At 32.2% G+C, this 22,203-nt stretch overlaps 1 protein-coding gene across 1 annotated transcript; it reads right to left on the bottom strand.

Moving 5' to 3' along the window:
- Positions 1 to 2,493: 2,493 nt before the first annotated feature.
- LOC132745522 (GTPase IMAP family member 9-like) lies at positions 2,494 to 8,539 on the bottom strand. The gene is made up of 2 exons (XM_060734473.1): positions 8,402 to 8,539; positions 2,494 to 4,109 (listed from the first exon to the last, which is right to left on the bottom strand). Exons 1-2 carry the CDS (start codon positions 8,414 to 8,416, stop codon positions 3,120 to 3,122), a joined length of 1,005 nt encoding a protein of 334 aa, XP_060590456.1. The 5' UTR covers positions 8,417 to 8,539; the 3' UTR covers positions 2,494 to 3,119.
- Positions 8,540 to 22,203: the final 13,664 nt, after the last annotated feature.

Raw genomic sequence — 22,203 nt, forward strand, 5'->3', positions numbered from 1 at the left:
ATATTCTATACTGCAGTCTATTTAACGGGTGTTTCAAAAAATAATTTCTTTATCACTCATCTATCAGCTTGACTAGCAATACACAGACGGAACATCGCATCTTCCTTGTCTCATAAATAACTTTGGAAGAAAAAAGCCTTGGTGTGAGTCACTTGTTAGGGACATTGACCTTGGTCAGAAGATGACCCCTATTGCTTTTGAGGTCAGTAGGTTAAAATCAAGATGGCCTTGATCACACAAATGGATTATATTATCAAGCAATGTATACTACAGTACTTTCAGTGTTTTTATTTATATTAATGGCAAATGTTGATTACAACCAATCATTGAATTGTGAATATTAGAATATGGGACAAGTTATTGGACCTTTATTCTTTAGAATAAATGTGTATGGTTATGAATGACAATTTTACATTTGTAGTACCCTTTCGGGCAAAACTTTCGGGTAATGTGACCTAGGTTTCGGAGAATTGGCCATTTTCAACTACTGGTTAAGATTAGTTCTAGCCTATTTAGAAATAAAACAATGGACAAGAAACAAAGTTTAACATCCCTGGCAGGTTTTAAAGCATTTATTTTCATGTATTTAATACTTTTAGAACCTTGCATGTTTTTTTCAAAATGACCTATGAAATATGCAAAATTTGGCGATTTAGCTCAATTTCACGCATATATTCTGAAGAAAAGAAATACTGTCAGAATATTCAAATACATGCACTGAAATATAAATTATATGCTGAAGATTTATACCAATTTTCAAAGCGCAGTGTTATTCAACAAAGTAGCAGGCAAGTTTAAAAAATTATGTACAAACCGTGGTAATATTACGCCGTGTGATTATTACGCGACACCGGATTAAGCTATTTGATATCTTTTTTGGGATATCGATATGTTTTTAAAAATGAAATTAATATCTCATCCCACCGCGGTTGTAAAGATACAAAAAATGTTGACCCTTGGCAAGATTAGGCCAATCTCGACTTACGCCTTGATTGCAATCACTTGCCATTTCGATCCATCACACTCATCGGGATCTGTTAACCGAAACTGTTGAAGACAAAAGGGATAATAGACATATTTCGGAATTCATTATGGTATGTAAGCTTTCTAACATATATGACTTAACCAAAAACTATAGAACAATATGCCCCGTACAGCAAGATGTTACTTCACCTATGAAATTTTAGACACTTGTCCTTTGTATATTACACTTTCAGAATGTTTCTTTCTACATGATTATTGATCGAATGATAAAGCCCGTCTCTTAAAATTGAGACTAATTGTTGCGGTTAGTTCATTTTAATATTTTACAGTATAAAAGCTAGACTGTTCTCATATGCTGGAAAATCATTTCACAGGAAAAGAGTTTTACGGGTGGTTGTTATGTCCTTACCGCTTTTCAAACGCTATACAAGGTTTGAATCTCACCGTGAATATATTTTACACATTAAAAAAAGCAAAACTAAAAAAAAAAAAAAAAAAAAATCCAAGTTACCCTTCAAATATGATAAACAGGATCAACAAGGAAGGGAGGGCGGAGCTCAATGATACCAACCCCCACACAACCAAGCAACAAGAACCAGCGACAAGTAGCCCAGGAGGACCCCAAACAAAAACAGTATTAAAAGGCGTTGTAATCCTTGTGTTTATTTATAGTATAGAGGGGTATATTTTCAGTTGTTTTTAATTATTTTATTATATTTTTCAATAATTGATAGAATGTCAATCTCCTGTGGTTTGATCAACTGAATGCCCCTATCATTGATTTTGAAATTTTAAAAGCTATCAAGCAATTGAAGACTGGTCGTAGTGGAGGTCCAGATGCATTACTGAAAGAATTTTTTATACACGGTAAACACATTTTTTTGCCATGTTTAGTTTTATTATTAAATAAAATTTTCTCTCAGGGATATTTTCCGGAAAGTTGGTATGAGGGATACATTATACCATTATATAAAAAGGGTAGTGTAAACGAAGTTAGTAATTATAGAGGTATAACTTTTCTCAATGTCTTAAGTAAAATTTTTACTCGTGTAGTAAATAATAGTTTGAATAATTGGGCTGAGATGTATGATGTATATGTACAAATGAACAAATACCTATACAAATTTATTAAAATTTCTACTTTACACAGATTTGGTCTTTTTGATAAAATAGTAAGTCCTATACTCAATTATAGCAGCAAAGTCTGGGGTTTTATACATAGTAATGTAATTGAAAGAGTACATATGCAATTTTGTAAACGTATGTAAGGTGTAAAAAAACCAAATTTTATATATGGTGAACTTGGTAGAATATCTTTCAAAACAATACGATACTATCACATTATTAGATACTGGGTTAGAATATAACATACAAATGAGAATAAATTTGTCAACAAAGTTTATAATTTATTAAAAAATGATTGTGAAAATTACCCAAATAAAACAAATTGGTGTTTAGAAGTGAAAAATGTTTTATGTACATTAGGTTTTTATGATTCTTGGTTAGGCAAAGGGTAAAACTGACCTGTTTTTATATTATGTGAAACAATGTTCGAAAGACCAATTTGTACAAAACTGGTCAAGTAGATTAGATAACTCTAGTAGTATTTTACTTTATAGATATATTTCTGTTCTTAAGTTTCAATCATATCTAAATATTATCAATGTTGAACGGTTTTGTAAAGATCTCACTAGGTTAAGAGTATCATCTCATAGACTGCACATAGAATCAGGTGCATGAACTAAACCAAATAGTACACCTTTAAATGATAGAAAATGTTTTTCATGTAATGTCTTAGAAGACGAATACCAATTCATATTAGAATGCAATGTATATAATGATTTAAGAAAAAACCTGATACCGCCATATCACTGGAGACGTCCAAATATGCCAAAATTCATTGAATTATTAAATTCTGAAAATGTATGCACATTACGTAAATTAGGAAAATTTGTAAACAATGCCTTTTACACTAAGAAAAGAAGTTAATTATAAGTGAAATGATTAGTGGAATGGATAATTATGTTAATAATATATATGTAAATGTATAGTTAAATTATTTTGCTTAATAATTTTGAAATAGTGGAGGATACATTTCATACATTTCTTATTGATTGTGCCCGATCATTCAATCATTACTTAAACTTCATTTTTTTAGCAACGCTCAAAGTTGAACTTACGACGGCACCACCAACGTTTGATGAAGCTGCCGCAGCTGCAAATGAACTGGCTGATTTTACAAGAACGCAACCTAAAGCTTCAGCATTGGTCATAACGGTTGCCCCCAATCCCGATGCAGCAACAACATTCGCCCCGGCATAACCGGCAGCATATCCTACACCAATTGCTCCTCCGCTTAGCAGTACACCACCAAATAACATTTTTTTCCAGATTTGTTGATCTAATTTCTGACCCAGCTTGTCAATAATGTCGGAAATATCCTCATGAATGTTGCCTTTTCCTTGATAATTTTTTAAATGTTCTTCAATTACGGATCTGTGGGTGTCTACATATTTGTAGCTATAGCAATTACGCCCGCTTTCTGTCAGCTCTTCGATTATATTTTCAATTTCATGTACACCTTCATTTCGGTCAAAGACATCCTTGTTGTTCTCTATTTTGACAACCCTGTTTCCACACTTTTTAATAAGTGTAACAAAATGTTCATTTTCTGTCCAAAATTTCTTAAACTTTTCATCAGATTCAAACATTTTGCCATGTGTGAAAACGACCATTGCATGATTGAAAATATTTTCTCCAAACATAATCCGGAGCATATCTATAGTGAAGCGTTCATCTTCTGTCATACGATTTCCGGCGCTAAAGACCAAAAGAAATACATGCGGATTTGGACAGATTTCAATTGACTGTACAATATCAAGTGCTCTTTCACCAACACGCTTTGTTGTGTCAAGTAATCCGGGTGTATCAACTAACTTATACTGAAAGGTTTTTGACTCATTTGTCCCTGTTTTCAACGAGCATTTGTCTGTTACCGGATTTGGGCTGTGTTCATGGAGAAAAGCCTGTTTTCGAAGAATGGAATTTCCGGTTGAACTTTTCCCATTGCCAGTCTTTCCAACCAGAATGATTCGTCTTTCTCCTAAGTTAATTTTATCTTCTTTCTGAAAGTATATATTTATAATCGCTGTTAAACATTACGTCAAATAATGACCATAATGTCAATATGGTTACACGTGTTCGAGAAGTCCAATTTATTTAAACTGTTTGTGTCCTAAATAAATTGCTCATATTTTGAAAGTGTTACTTGAATGTAGAATGAATATAGATAATGCAAATCTATAAATCTATAAATATTTATATTTATCAAATTCTATGTGTAAACAATAAAGTTTAAGGTCTTAATCTATGTCAACGTTTCTAATGGTAATTTATACCATAGTCTACTAATTATTATAACAGCCGAGGAGAAAAGAGAAAGGCGGAATTCTATAAGAAAGCTCAAACTGGCAAAATTGTTACAGAGGAAGAATGCTAAAGCAACGAATAAAAAAAAAAATGTTGTTTTTTTCCGATTAAAGATATAACTTAAGGAAGTTGTCAATGCTTTTAAGTACAAATATTTTTCCATAGTATATTGCCTTGATCTGGTATATCAAATGGATTCTACTGAGATCCAAGTCTAAAGCACGTTAAACTTGAAAATATTTATAGATATTTGGCATTTAAAACGTATGAAAAAAAATGTACCCAAAACAAAACTTGATGTAAAATTGATAGTAAGTTTCATGCTTAGCGTAAATTGTGTTTAATATGATAAACACTGTTCATTTTTAGATCATTATGATCAATATAAATGATTATGTAAGCAAAAATGATCTGCAAACGTTTGACAAAACGTTCATGTTGCATCAAAAATTTCTTAACTTGTTATCGGACTTAAATATTCTGCAGTGTTTGAAAATGACAATGACATGGTAGAATACATTATTTGGGTTACATTTTTATAGTATCTTATTCTCTTTTGTAATGTGATTCATTTTGCTAAAGACAAACAAAAACGTATACGGATCTGGGCAGATTTCAACCGGATTTAGAATATCAAGTGCCCTATCGCCTCCACGCTTTGTTATGTCAAGTAAGCCAGGTGCATCTATAAATGTATAAGACAGTGTATATTCACACCGTACAATCAAATGGGCAGACAGCTGTTCCAGCGTCCACAGCTGTACTAGTATATACATGTCGACGCGGGGTATACAATTGACGTACGGTAGGTATTCAACTATTTTTAACATATCCCAACTGTAGTCGAGTAAATCAATGTTATGGATTCATAGTCAACATCCAAAGAAGCATGCTAACAAAATTCTGGCCCTGTTCAAGCTTTACTTCACATGAATTTTGACTGAAATAACCACACTATCCGATGAAATGCGGTATTTTTAGTTTGAAGTCACAAAAACTTATATTTTCCCATGATAATTAATCCTTTTTGCATACGATTTGCAAACGTCAACATTTCGTCATTAATCATTCCAAGCCATATCTTCAAAAAAAAGCTTTTCTGTTAAAGTTATAAGGTATTTAAGTTTGTGTGTCATCAAAAGTTTAGTAACATCATCAGCTGTTCGCCTCTTTTTAATGATAACCTCGACAGCAATTCATCGGCAAGAACGAATAACGCTGAAAGCTGTTCAAGGAAACAATTACATGACTGTATTTACAACAGCGCTTTTGTCCTACAGTAACTAGGAAAGAGTAAAACTTTTTTGTTAATTTAGAATATTACTTTATTCATGATACTTTCTAATTATATCATTTCTATTATTACTTTCTATTATTTGTTATATCTTAGGTTCAAGACCTTGATCTCAATTTACCGCTATGTATTTCAATATAAAAAGGTAGCAAAACCTATTAAAGGGACTCCACTAAGGTTTTTTGACATGACGGAACTGGAAATAATTTTTTGAGATTATTTCTCAATTTGATGTAGATCTATACTAATAACTTATATACAAAATTTCCGATCATTAGCTTGCTCCGTTTTTCCAGAATATTATAAAAGTGAAAAAATGACCCAAAATTGAAAAGAGTTTAAACGCTTTTCACTCAAATCGGACTGAGAATAGCACAAACATATGATTTTCAATGTATTTCTCCTATATTTCTTGGTTATATTTTTTTTATATTTATGTTTTAGTGCTCATGTTTTTTATGTAAAAAAATAAAATTTCATGTTTTTAGGCCTATAAACCTCAGTGGAGTTCCTGCAATAGGTTTATGAAATGTTTAAGTCAAAAGGCAAAGGCAAATTTAACGCTTAATAAGAATATTCAGTCTTGTAAATGAAGGCATCCATCAAGTGTTATTATAAATAATTCATATAATGGACAAGTCCTATGCAGTGAATGACTGTGTAACCCGAGATTAAAATGCATGGAAAAACATGTTGTTATTTATACTTGAAATCTGTTTTAATGTATAGTGCAATAGAAATAATAACCATTCTTAAAAATTATTCAGATTTTTTTTTAAATAAATCATTTTATATGGCAGACATCTTGGGTTACACATCCATTTACTGCATGGGACATGTCTACTATATGCCATTATTTATGATAACGCTTGATGGATTTAGTTATAATACAGAGTATTCGTATTAAGCGTTAAATTTGCCTTCACTTTCTTTGAATTTAACATTTCAGAAACATATTAATAGATCTTGCTTCCTTTTTATATTATAATAATTATAATAAAAATAATAGCTTTATTTAAAGAAGGTTATACATTATTAACATACAATAACAATCATATATATCTTATTTCCAATGTGGCCTTCTGAAACAGAAAACAACAAATGAATGTATAATATGTAATTTTTAGAATATTACAACTCATATACTTTCTACAGACAATTTGTTTTAACATATATGTATATTGCATCATTCGTTCGTTTGTTCATTCGTTCGTTAATTAATTAATTAATTAATTAATTTATTCATTCATTCATTCATTCATTCATTCACTCACTCATTCATTCATATGAACAATATCAATATTGAAATACAGTGCGGTAAATGGAGATATAGGCCTCTCAGCTAAGATACAACAAATGATAGAAAGTAATAATAAAAATAATATAATTAGAAAGTATCATGAATAAAGTAATATTTTAAATGAACAAAAAAGTTTTACTTTTTCTTAGTTACTGTAGGACAAAAGCTCTGAAAATTGTTTCTTTGAACAGCTTTCAGCGTTATTCATCCTTGCCGATGAATTGCTGTCGAGGTTATCATTAAAAAGAGGCGAACAGCTGATGACGTTACTTAAATTTTGATGACACACAAACTTAAATACCTTATAACTTTAACAGAAAAGCTTTTTTGAAGGTATGTTTAGAATATTTAATGACAAAATGTTGACGTTTACGAATCTTATGAAAAAAGGATTAATTATCATGAGAAAATATAAGTTTTTGTGACCTCAAACTAAAAATACCGCAACACATCGGATAGTGTGGTTATTTTCAGTCAAAATTCATGTGAAATAAAGCTTGCACAGGGCCAGAAATTTGTTTGCATGCTCATTTGGATGTTGACTATGAATCTATAACATTGATTTACTCGAATACAGTTTGGATATGATAAAAATGGATGAATACTTATCGTAAGTCAATTGTAGTCCCCGCGCCGACATGTATATACTGGTACAGCTGTGGACGCTGGAACAGCTGTCTGCCCATTTGATTGTACGGTGTGATATTATCAACTCAGTCATCGTATAATTACTCAGTTGTCCAAGTATTCAACGAACATGATTCAGACTTTGTTCATGGATAAAAAGTTGTTTTTTGAAAAATTAAATTTCAAGTCGAACTTTTTTCATTGCCCGTCTTTCCAACTAGGACGATTTGTTTTTCACGTACTTTTATTTCAGCCTCATTTTGAAAGTACATTTCTATCATGGTTGTAAAAAATATACGTCAAATAATCACTTCAATGTCAAAAGTTATAACAAAGCTCCGTGAAGAATAACAATTACTGCTCGCGATGCCTTTTCTTCTACACGTATGTATGAACATGCAGTATGAAAATAAGTGTGCAGCTGCAACTCTCTAGGACCTATTCATGTCTATAAGTTTTAAAACGGGCTTGCTTGTTGGTGAGCTTCTAGACCCTGTGACGCAATTTAAGGCTCTTTTTATGGATCTTGTAACATATACAGTGGAGATCAGAGCGAGATAGGTTAAAGCTCGAGCGTCTATTTTCATACACTTTCGTAATTTCGTACCAACCTCACTTCATTAGATATTTTACCTGATAGATACACAGTATTCACATTTAAACTATTAAAGAAATAAGATAATCGTGTATATCATTTTTAGCAGTTTGCATGTTCAATTCTGCATATTTGATGTATAAAAGCAAACTTATCAAAAAAAATATATTACCTGTAGTCGGTGCATGATTGTTACTGATGTTAAGTCCAAATCGAAAGTTATTCAAAATACTATAATAGAAAAAGAATACAGTGAAAATGCCGAACAAATTTAGCGAGTGCTATCAATTAATATGTAAGTAGACTATCTAAAGATATCATATTATCTCAGTGCAGATAACAAAATGTGTTTTAAATAAGAAAGAAGTTCACCAACCAAGCGTGAGATAAGTAACAGTTATAGTATATAAAACGAGTTAGTCACGAGGATGTAACACAAGCTGGGGCGACATCAAGGGGTGTTTCTGCTAAAAAGTGTCGTCCCAGTAACCCACGTAACTAACGAGTTTCATGTAAAGAGTTTTAAAACTGTTTTATCGCATATTTATTTTTGTAACAGAACTCAGAAATAAAAATACAAAAAAAAAAACGAAAAAGAAAAAAACAAAAACAAAACAAAAAAGTGCAGTTCTCTCTCTTGTGCCCTTTCACTCTCCAATATTCATGAACCAATACCAGCTAATGATGTCGTAAGCTACCTTACAGCTAAATATAATATGGAAAACTTTAAACAACGTACGATAATAAAGATGGATTGTTAACTGATAGTTTGTGGAGAAAGTTGTAAGGATTCAAGATTTAAGGGCTTTTTCAGTGGAAATAATTCATTCTGCGGATGTACTTTAGGTTTCAGCAGTTGCATTATTATATGAGTCAGAATAATTTCATTTCATTAATTTTCTTTCTTACTGTTTTTTTTTCTTTGCGACTTGGGAATGTTCGTTCCTACATGATTCAATGAAAAAACTGTACCGCTATATATCAATATAGTTTTCAAATGCTCATTGTACTGAGTAAAATGGGTTAGTAAGAACAAAGGAAAAATTCCAAACCATGCGATAATGCAAAAATATTGTTATTGTTATACTTGTATTTCAGTACATATGACACAATTTGTTTTATAAAAAGAAAGGTACTGTTTAAAGGTAATTGCATGAAACATGATGCAAACGTGTTTGATTACGCGTAATTTAGCACACAGTTGTGAAATATCTTTAAAACATGCATTACACATGCATTTCTTTGCATTATAAAACAATATTTCCATGTCAACTTTAAATATTTTAATATTAATATCCCTTTGGTCTCTTTGGCTTTATTGACATTTGTTTATAAAGTATTGGTGTTAATATTTTGTCTTTGAATTAGAAAAAGTGACTGTCAATTAACATATATAGTAATTTACCAATTTTCCTACACAACCTGTCTAATTTATATAACTTATAAAAAAACTTTTTGTAACACCTACCAATTGTAACATGATTTAACAACTGGTCAGGCCACAATTTGAGTCAAAATATCTTTGTACTTATATCCGTATTTTTACATGTAAAATGGCTGTGACAGGATATCATTATATAAATACTTCAGAGTTTATATTTATATCACCATATTAAAGGTAGACGAGCTTCAAATGCTTGAAAAAGGAGATAATGTAAAAATAGGACGTTTATCATACCAGTCAGGAATTATCGCAGTACGATTGGCACTAAAATTCCTGAAAGTTTGCGATGATGCATGAAACAGTACCAGATCGGTGTTTTGAATTCGGAAGAGTCCACACAGAGTAAAACAATGGTCATAATCTTTACTTGTATTAAATATTTTTTCAAATGTGCGAGGACATGTAAACGTGAAATAATCAACAGATAATTGATAACATAGATCAAGCTTGGGACTTTTTTATTGATAAATTCTTAGAACATTGAAAAACAGTGTATTTCTACATATATGGCGTTGATAAGACCTAAAGATAAACCCTTGTTCAATTCAGAAATTTGCAGAAAATCATGACAAAGAGACAAATAGTTTCACAAAGCATTGCATTCTAATAGATCATCAGACTGGGCATTATATAAACAATGAAGAAAAACACATTGGATAAAAAGCAGGCAAAAAGAAATATTTTATAATAACCTGGAATTCTCCCTAAATGACTTAAAGTCGTTATATCAGCGTCAATATTGCCATACTACGAAAGCCTAATAGTGTCAAATTAAATAAAATAAATAAAAATGCAAGGGCGTTATAACGCGAATAAAGGCGTTATTACGCGAACCAAAAGATGGTATTACGCGAATAAAATAGAAATGCAAATAAAGGCGAAGTAACTAGCAACAATCACGCACCTGCTAGTTGAATTATTGTGCAATCGGTGTTAAGGTTAAAAGTTAACCCGAAAATACGCCCTATTTTATACGCGGTACTACGAAGAAAATAGATTATTTCCAAATGAAAAATTAGCATAAATGGGAGAAGTAAAGTTCAAAGTGGGCGTATATGCGGTTAAGGTTCCTAAATGTTCACAATTGAACGGCTAAAACCGAAATTGAAAAATATAAAAGAGGAGGAAATATCCTTTACGTCCATATACGCGGCCTGTATTTACATCATTTGATAGCTTTTTATCCCTCTTTGCAACCGTATCATCTTTTTAATGTTTTTTAACGTAACATATTCATATTTCTACATATTATAAGGTTGGTGTCATTATGCTCTCCGGCCAGGGGAGGTAATTGGACATTTCCGGTACTCGATTTCGTGTAGATTTTGCAACGTAAGTAAAACTTTAAATCATAAAATGCAAAGCCTGGCATCATCTGCCTCTTGAAATTGGTTCTTTGTGTAAATAATCTGCTGTGGTGAAATAATGCATGCATGCACAGTGTAAACAAAATGATTGTTTACACTGATATTTTGTCATATGTTTTTCGTGATATTCGTACCTGATTACGTTTGTACTTATCATATTGATTTGACATTTTCTGTGTTCATAGATACAATATTATACAAAGGATAGGGAAACTGTTACAATGGTGAAGTTTGAGACATTTTCTAGACATGCTTTTTGTTTTATATGCAAGAATGTTCATAATTCATGTTATCTTTTTTATTTATCCAATGTAAATTGTAATGTAAAACTAATGTCACATAGTTATAAGTGATCGGGATCTGTTCGATTCTGAGCCAGAAGTTGATTTTTCATCAATCACAGACCCGTCTTGTGTAATAGTTGGATCATTTCAAAATTCACTTGCTTATTCTGAACAAATTTGTTTTGAAATGTCTGACTGACATTAGATTTCAGATTCAGATGAGACTCAGCCTCCCTCACCAGGTCCAGCTGTATCATTTCAAGAAACACTTGCTGTGACAGAAAATATCCCAAGAACTTCCCAAGCAAATTTAATGAAATGTTATTTGAATTAACAATGATGAATCAAGCTGGTACAATATTTTAAATTTACAGAAGTCCTGAAATGTGTCTGACTGCCAGACATGTCTGTTGAAATTTTATTTGGACTTAAAAATATACTGAAATTTAACTATATAGACAAGGAGTAATTTTTTCTGACTTTTTTCAAGTTTGTCTGTTTTATTTTGTGAATTCTAATTACTTTGTAGTGGAATATCTTTATTAACAAACAAGCAGATATTGTTGGAATTTCTGATATAATTTTATCCAAAATATAAATATGACGTCGCTTTGAGATATTCTTGCTTCTGGGCAAAGCAACTATAACAAGCCTGTAACGTCTGATATATTGGACTAAAGCAGTATAAAACAACAGAGAAAATTGCACTTTATTTTAATATATATGAATTTACAAGATAGTTATATGCTGTTAATTTAAAGTGCTTTTTGATCATTTTATACACATGTTTTTAATATGTCAGTCTGACTTTAGATCTCAGATGACGAGACTCAGCCTCCCTCTTCAGGCTCTGCTGTACTTGGTCAGGATACAGGTCTTGTTGCAAATAATATCCAAAGAACTTCTCATTTGAAACTTTCTTGATATACAATAATATATAAAAAATGTTAAAAATTTGAGTCAGCATTTTGAGAATACAACCAACTTTATGTCCAAGATCAAGTTGCAGAACATGTCAGTGATGCTAAAAGGACAAGTAGAAAGTGTTTAAACTGTACGCTGGAGAAACAAACTGAGATAAACTTTTTGTTAAAACTGAAAAAAACGGACTTTTTTCTGACTAAAGTTTTAGATGTTCTTAACCTATTCTGATGTATGTGTTTTGACAATACATATTAACAGTATATATTTTTGTGAATGGTATGACATTATCTTTTAGAAAATGTAAGGTTTTGCATGTATTTAAGCAGTTTTCAAAATCAATGATTGTTGCTAAAGTAACGCGAATATAGGCGTTATAACGCGAATTGAAAGGCATAATTACGCGAATCAAAGGGCGTTATTACGCGAATAAAGGAGAAGTAACGCAAAAACAAGAGGGCCATGATGGCCCTAGATCGCTCATCTGGCCCATCGAACTAACCGAACAATTACCTAGGCAAGCATTCTGACCAAGTTTCTTGACAGATGAGTAAAAAATGTGACCACTAGAGTGTTAACAAGGATCATCCATATTTGTTAAGTGTGACCTTGTTTTTTCCCCAGGTGACTTATATTCGAACTTGACATAGAAATCATCAAAAAAAAGTTTCAGACCAATTTCCATGATAGTTGGATCAAAACAGTAGCCACTAGAGTGTTTATATTTTTAGCTCCGATGACCTAGTTGAAAATGATTAAGGCAAAATGTGACCGCTAGAGTGTTAACAAGGTTTTTCTATTTTAAGCTCCTGTGACCTAGTTTTGCATCCAAGATGACCCATGTTCGAACTCATCCGAGCTATCACCTAGACAAGCATCTTTACCATGTTTGAAAATGATTAAGGCAAAAATGTGACCGCTAGAGTGCTAACAAGGTTTTTCTATTTTTAGCTCCGGTGACCTACTTGTTCATCCGAGATGACCCATGTTCGAAGTCATGGGAGCTATCAACTAGATAAGCATCCTGACAAAGCTTGATGATGATTGAGGCAAAAATGTGACCGCTAGAGTGTTAACGAACAAGTGTGGACGGACGACGGACGAAAGACATTTAGCGATCCTAAAAGCTCACCGTATAACGCAAATCGAAAGGCGTAATTACGCGAATCAAAAGGTGTAATATCGCATATAAAGGCGTTTTAAGGCGAATCAAAATGCGTAATAACGCAAATAAAGCGTTATACCGCGAATCAAAAGTCATAATAACACCTTTATATGCATTATAACGCGAAACTAAAGGCGTAATAATGCGAATCAAAAGGCGTAGTAATGCAAATAACGGCGTAGTACTGCGAACTTAAAGGCGTAATAACGCAAACTAAAAGGCAAAATAATGCAAATTTGATACCATATTTATACTAATCAAATGGTCTTGTAACGCGAGAAATGAAGAACGACAATGATCTGAAATTATTGCTCATATTGAATACTAAGTAATATAATATATATTTACAATAATTATCATTCCATTTGTGCAGTAATTTGTCATACACTAATGAAGACTCTTTGATATTTGCCAATATTAGGTGACTAGGTGACTTACTCTGAACTCACATGTATCACATCATTGATTTTACACATGTCACTATAGTTAATAAATTTCTTTCCTTTTCTTTTCTTTTCTTTCTTTCCTTTTCTTTTCTTTTCTTAACCTTTAATCTGACGAAAGCATTTCCTTATAAGAGATTAAAAAGTCAGGCTGGGGCCTTAGGACTTATCCGCACAGAATTAAAAAAAACGTACATCTTCATCAATTCATTTAGATCAACATTGTTCTTCCTTATTATATTACTAGGCCACTGATAAGAATTTATATGGTATTGAATTATAGACTATAGTATTATAACGTCTTTTGTTTTGCGTTATTACGCCTTTATGTTCTCGTTATAACGTCTTTATTCGCGTTATTCGCGTTATTATGCCTTTGCTTCGCGTTATGACGCGATCAAAGTCGTTATAACGCGGAACAAAAGTCGTAATGACACGAATCAAAAGGCGTTATAATGCAAATAAAGGCATAATAACGCAAACCAAAAGGCGTAATAACGTTAATAAAGGCGTTATAATGCGAAAAAAGGCTAAACCGCGAATGAAAGGCGTTATAACGCGAATTGAAGAGGCATTATAACGCTAATTGAAAGGCGTAATAACGCGAATAAAGGCGTTATAACGCGAATCAAAGGCGTACTAACGCCTTTATTTGCATTATAACGCGAATCAAAAGGCGATATTAGGCTATTTTAATACCATATAAATTACTATCAGTGGCTTTGCATGAATTGACGAACAGAACAGAAACTTTATTTCTCGGTTTAAGCATAAAAAGCTTATCACCATATTACATATTCAAATAACATAAATGACACATTACGTGAACATATATAATTGCAAAATAATGGTTTATGTAATGTGAGAATGTTTAATGGTTAAAAAGCACATGAATACAATACACAAGAATTTGTCTATCTTTACCTATGATTACCATACATTTTCTTTTTATGTTTGAGAAATTTAGTAATGCCTATTAATAGAACCCACCAAAAAGAACATTGTGACAAATGAAGGGGAATTACTTATGTAACTTTACATAACAAGTTTTTTTAAAATTTACTTCCCTTTAATAATTAATGATCAATATTAATAGAATTCATTTCTGTATGATAAATGAATACGTTTACTTATTTTCTACGTTTTTTTATATAAAGAAAAAAAAACACACAAAACCGACAAAAAGCAAAACAAACAGAACTAGAGTTAATTTTAAACATTATTTTTGTCAAAACATTTTATCATTGTTTTTATATTTTGTTATGTGTTGAAAAGCAGATATATTTAATTTGAGAAGATACAAATATAAATAAATGAATAAATAAAAAATATATGTATATATGTACAGTTTCATATTCATATATAACTGAACAAATCTACATGATGAATATACAATGCGTATATAATGAATTGTAGAAGATGTACATTTATTTTCAATTCTGTACGGATACGTTCTTAGGCCACAGTCTGATTTATTTTATCTCTTATAAGGTAATGCTTTCGTCAGATTAGAGGTTGCTATCACCCAAATATAGATACTTTTCTAAAAAGACAAGGAAACAATGTCTTATCTGAAACACTTTCTCCCTTTTAAAAGCGTACCTATCAATAATTAAAATATACTTTCACGCTAATGTGACTTACTTACACCTTACGTTTTTTCAAAAAATTTTACCTACAGCATATTACCTATTGCTTAATTAAGAACGACATTCACATAATTAGAAGATACTACAGGTTATTAGGTAATTATACAGGACATAACCGTAGATAATTGAACATAATTATACTCACATATAAAATAAGGTAAGATAATATATAAGATAAGATTAGAAAAGAAATTTAGTAAGTTTAGTGACATGAGTAAAATCAGTTTTGTGATACATGTGAATTCAGAGTAACTGTATTGACATCCGGTCCAATAGACTTATAAGTCTTCAAGTCATATTAAATTGACAAGTATCACAGAGTCTTCATTAGTTTATGACACATATTTTGCATTATTACTGCGAAAATGGAATGATATTTATTGTATATGTATATTATATTATTCTATACGAGTTTATATCTTGAGCAATATATTCAGATCAATCTCATGTTACTTCGCCATTTGAATACTATAAATATGGTTGTAAATTGGCATAAGAATGCCTTTGTTTATTTCTTTTGTTTTGCGTTATAACGCGAATAAAAGCGTTATTACGCATTTCGATTCGCGTTAAAACCCCTTTTTTCGCGTTGTAACGCCTTTTGATTTGCGTTATATAACGCCTCCTTTATTTGCGTTGCTACGCCTTTTGATTCGGGTAATTACGCCTTTTGATTCGCGTAATAATGCCTTTTTCGCCTTATAACGTCTCTGCATTTTTATTCTTTTATTTTATTTGACACTATTAGGCTTTCGTACCATACAGTTAAAATGCTTGTAAAGAAAAACTTGTCGAATAATTAACGTATACCACCTTTAAAATGTTATAACTATAACGTTTCAATGACAGGTTTTGAAAAAAGGTAATAGGTTAAATGAATTTTCCATTTCCATATCAGACCTCGACGAATCTAATACTGACCTTCCAGATTTCTTTTGAGAACACAAGCAATTCTTAATAGTATTATTCAGTATGCGAATAGGAAATTACAGATATTTTGGTAAATCTTTTTGTACACAAAGCATCTGGGCCTGGCGAAATTAGTCAAAAAATGTTAACAGAAAATTCTAAAAACTGCGTAAAATTCTGGAAACAAAGTGATCCCTCGGAAGCATTAATCACAACAAAATAACATAAGAATTGCAGACTCGGTTTGATTGAGTCTGTACATGAGGGATAATGAATAAGTGCAACATCCCTCACGCCCCCTAGCACCGGCTTGAGCGGTACTCAATTCTCAACGCTTAATAGTGCTGGCATCAATGATCCCGAAGGACCAGAAAATATAACAACACTGAAGTGAAGTACGGGGCAACTTTTTACGGCTGCCACACGGCACTTGACACCTGCTGTTGTGAAGTACAAAATTCTGGAAACAAAGTGATCCCTCGGAAGCATTAATCACAACAAAATAACATAAGAATTGCAGACTCGGTTTGATTGAGTCTGAACATGAGGGATAATGAATAAGTGCAACATCCCTCACGCCCCCTAGCACCGGCTTGAGCGGTACTCAATTCTCAACACTTAATAGTGCTGGCATCAATGATCCCGAAGGACCAGAAAATATAACAACACTGAAGTGAAGTACGGGGCAACTTTTTACGGCTGCCACACGGCACTTTAAAAGACTTTCCCTTAAATTTTGTGTACTGGCAGAATTTAAAAGAAAGTAGTCCGGCAAGACACCAGTGAAAATACGGAAAATATGTTTCACTGCAGTGAAAAATAAATTTTTACAATGAAAATACGGAAAATGAAAATATGCATTTTATTTTATCAATATTTCTCAATATTTCATTTATAAGTATATAATAAAATTTCTTATTTACGTTACCTTCATGGCAGTGTCCCTTGAGGCTCGGTTCTTTAGCCTCTTTTGTTTTAAATTTGCGTTCATGATATTGCTGATTAGTTAGATGTAGGTTGTGTGAATGTTGAAGACACGTTTCTTTGCAGTCAACTAAATCATGAATTTTAATGATTTTGGATAGGAAATGGGAATTATTAAAACATGTATTATTGTAATTGTGAAGTGCTGTAGAAATAGATATGTGATTATAATACTTGGAATATACTTACTTTTGCAATAATTTGAGTTTAAAATGAGTGACTTTTGACATTTTTATTGGTATATTTTCCCATGAAAACTAGAAATAACGTTACGCACTATTGAATATCGGCATTCAAGCCTAGGTGAATTTACGATAAAGATTGGCGTGTTTTGCAACGTAATTTTTTTTAAAAAATAGATTTAAAAAAATATAAATATTAAACTAAATCTTAGAATAAATAGAGAAAAAACTTTAGTAAATAAATACATTTACTGATATTAAGAAAACCACGCCGCCTATCCCTTACAGCAGTTTGACTGTTAACCATAGTCGTACCAATTTCTTGTTTTCGCCATCGTGGTTTCATTGTTTCGTCATTACGACCTTTCACCATCGAACTCTTGACTTTTCATCATCGTATCTTCGACTATTCATCATTGTAGTTTCTGTTTTTTTTTCTTTTTCGATGTTTCGTGTTTTCGTTGTGTCGATTTATGTGTGTTGCGAACAGGACATCGTATGAAAGACCTTTTGTAAATTCTTAAATTTCCATTATTGAGTCTCCTACCTGTAGAACCAATATATGTTTTATGTCTGTCGGTATTTTCCAAGAAAGACGACTCTGTCAGCCTTGTTTGATTTTATGCTCAACATTTCTATATTTATGCCCTTTTAACCAAAAAGTTATTTGTTAAAAACAATGACTTTTCCACTAAAGGTAGCATCACTTTAAACCATTCTATAAGAAAATCAGAAGTGATGGTTATTTCGATTTAACATTAAACATTTAAACATAAAATTTTGGATTTTAAAACATCCGCAAACGTGTTCATACGGCGGCTAAATGACATGTTCGTGCTGTTCCGTGAAAAGCAGCGCATTGTCCATGGATAAAAAATGCGTGTGCCCTTAACGAGAAAACAATGAGTGTGAACGAGATGGAATTTTGGAAGGGAATCATAGGTTATGAAGCCCGCGTGTCACTAGGAAAAGACAAAAAAGAGAAAGGAGTTTTGAGGCTATTTAGTACAAGGAAACATTATAGGGTGTGCAATGTGCTATCTACAATGCGTTTCAAGGTTGAAGAAAAACAGATATTGCCGTTGTAAGTTTCAGGACAAAACCATGGGTGTGTATCTTAGTTCATCAAAAGAAAGCATTTGATTATTTTAATGATTCAATTTTGATTCAAACAAACACCTCAAACAACAATAATGAACTAAAATGTAAGGAAGCTATAATGTGTATTTCCATTTGAATAGTTCACAGTTCGAATGTACAATTTCGTGATGCAATTTCATATGATTTTCGTATTTTTGTGCCCCCACTTTAGTGGCGGGCATTTAGATTTACCCTTGTCCGTCCGTCCGGGCGAACATCCAATGGTCTATGAGCTTCATTCCGTCTATAATTTTAGTTAAAAAAAGAAGAAAATCCCATAAACCGACTGGTTAATGTGGTATTTTTACTGGTTTGTGGGAAAAAATGCCAAATAAAGATCAAAGAAAAAGAACATAAACCCCAATTGTTGGCATGTCCGTCCATCCGTCCGTCCTTCCGTCCGTCCATCCGTCCGCCCTTCCGTCCGTCCGTTCTCTTTTGTGTCGCACGTAACTCATAAAGTATTTGACCTGGAGTTATGAAACTTTACAGAAATGTTGATCAGCATATGTAGTTGTGCATCTGGGTATTTTCGTTCGGATATTTTCAGTGTTTTAAGAGAAATAGCCCTTGACTTAGTAAAATTTTCAATTTTCAACTTGTGTCGCATGTACTATAAAAAGGATTTGACCTAGAGTCATGAAACTTTACAGGAATGTTGATCAGCATATGTAGTTATGCGCCTGGGTATTTTCGTCTGGATAATTTTAGTATTTTTAGAGTTATTGCTCTTTGCTTAGTAAAGTTTTGCAATTTTCAACTTGTGTCGCATGTAACTCAAAAAGGATTTGACATAGTCATGAAACTTTACAGGAATGTTGATCAGCATGTGTAGTTGTGCACCTGGGTATTTTTGTCTGGATATTTTTAGTATTTTTTGAGTTATTGCCCTTGACTTAGTAAAATTTTGCAATTTTCAACTTGTGTCGCATGTAACTCAAAAAGGATTTGACCTAGAATCATGAATCTTTACAGGAATATTGATCAGCATGTGTAGTTGTGCACCTGGGTATTTTCGTTTGGATTAATTAGTATTTTTAGAGTTATTGCCCTTGATTTAGATTTTTTTGCAATTTTCAACTTATATCGCATGTAACTCAAAAAAGGATTTGACATAGAGTCATTAAACCTTACGGGAAGGTTGCTCAGCATATTTAGTTTTGCACCTTGGGTTTCGCTTGTGGATTTATCCAGTATTTGCAGAGTTATTTCCCTTGACTAAGCAAAAACCGTTTCATTATGTTATTTGTTCCTTGAGTGCTTGAGTTAGAATCAACCAACTTTAAAGAAAACAAAATAAACAACATCACTAAATTACAGGAATAATAATTCACATCACTGTGAAGCTATGCACCTGGGACTTTGCATGTGGATTTTTTTCAGTTTTGTTAGAGTTATTGCTCTTGACTTACAGTAGTATAAATTTGCAATTTTCAACTTGTTCATGCATAGCTCAAAAAGTGTGTCACTGAAAGTTTAAAAGAATGTTGGTCAGCCATGTACTTATGCACCTTGGGGTTTGCTTGTGGTTAATTCAGTATTTGTAACGTTCTTGCCCTTTACTTAGTAAAAGATTTTTAGTTTTCAAAAAATATTTGACCTAGAGTCATAAGATTGACAGAACAGTGGCGCGGTGGGGGCACCCGTGTCCTATGGACACATTTCTAGTTTGTAATTTGAATACTATATACATGTATGTTAATTTCACTACTTATTTACAAATGTTGAATGTTGAGCCATATGTTGGTGTTTATTTTTATTATTAAAATTAAGTATAAAATAATTATAAAATCTTTTAAACGACGATTTCCCGTGTTCCACATTGTTTGGCAAATGAACATATAGTAGGCTTTTCACCTTTCTATCACTATAATTTGATAGTGGAAAAAAAAAAATTTTTATATAATTTTATCGGTGGTTTTGTATTTGGTACCTTATAGTAAGCCTTAGAGTGTTGAATAATTTTTTTCAGGGTTGTAGTAGGGGTCCAGGGGCAGATAGGGGTGGGGTGTCTAAACACTGATACTGCCACCTGTGCCTAAAAAGGCATAAAAGGCTCAAATAACACTGATGTGGATAGGGAAATACTGAATTTCCAAACTGACGAAAATGAAATTGTTGCAGCTTGGATGTCACGACGGTATTGGCCATGGATTGTAAAATAAACTGTCTATGACACGTAGCACAGGCTTAAGCAACACTGAACATTTAAATATGAAATTGTTGAAATTTAGAATTATTGTCGCTCAAAGCATATTGTGAGTTAATGGCAGCTATTTAACGATGTATGTCATAAAGGGGACAATGAACGCATTCCCCAACACAACATAAGAACACATGACCACCGGCAAGTAGACTAGCAGAACACCAAACAGGACATTAATTAATTTCAGCTATTCATGCCATACAATCAACACAGACTGCTTACGTTACATAGTTTTTTTCTTAAATGATAAACTCAAAGTGAAATTTGTTAGATGTTATCCGTGCATGTGGAGCCCGTATTAAGTCGCCCCTTGTATTTATTATTGCTTTACGTTGTAAAAATATATGTTGATTGTTTAAGAAATCTTAATATTTATATAGAGGATTATTCCAAGTGACAAACCATGTAACTTACGTTAGATTTCCTACATGGCTAACAATAATTGAGTTTGCACCCATTTTCTATTTTTCTGGTTTTCAATTTATTGCTTACATTTTTGTTCATTTGACAAAAATATATTCTTATCTCCGTAAACAAATAATGGGCTGCCCATCTGGTTGATTTCCTATAATGAGGTAGCTTTTTTTTAGACAATATAATAAGGAACCAAAATAAAAAGCATAGAAAATGATGACGCATCTAATTCATCTATTTTTGTGTTATAAGGGTTAAAATGTTTTGAATGATTTAGTGATAAACAAACCTTTAGCGATATATGCTGTTTCAATATTTTTATTTTTAAGTTAGCATAATTAACATTAAGTACATCCTTACAAACACAGAATACATACTTAGCAGACAGCAGTTTTATTCAACTTGAAAACCCGCTAACAGTTATAATCCGAAAGTCGTTATTAATTTAAATGAAACAGGTCATAATGCAGTACACATATAGTACCAGGTTAAAAAATAAAAACACGGAAAAATATTCTGCGGTTTATATTTCTGTGGTGCTGACACTGACCGCATAAAACGCAGAAATAAAGTCACACAGAAAAAAAAACATGACAACCGGCAAGGAACCAAGCAGGACACACGCACGCGCGCACACACACACGCCGCACATATCATCATCATCAACAAAAACAAAAGTTAATTATCATTATTTTATAATTATAAGTACTGTGTATAGAAAATATATAATACATTTGTATGTAAGGTGCACGTAATAATCTCTAACCTAAATCCAGCAAAAATCAAAAGAGTTTCACTTTTAAAAAATTATGTTTTCCTGATATTTCAGTCTAAATCGGTCGAATTAATTTAAAAGTTCAGTATGT

Source organism: Ruditapes philippinarum, unplaced genomic scaffold (genome assembly GCF_026571515.1).
Source record: "Ruditapes philippinarum isolate M1 unplaced genomic scaffold, ASM2657151v2 ctg5335_1_1_1_1, whole genome shotgun sequence".
In the NCBI taxonomy this organism is placed as follows: domain Eukaryota; kingdom Metazoa; phylum Mollusca; class Bivalvia; order Venerida; family Veneridae; genus Ruditapes; species Ruditapes philippinarum.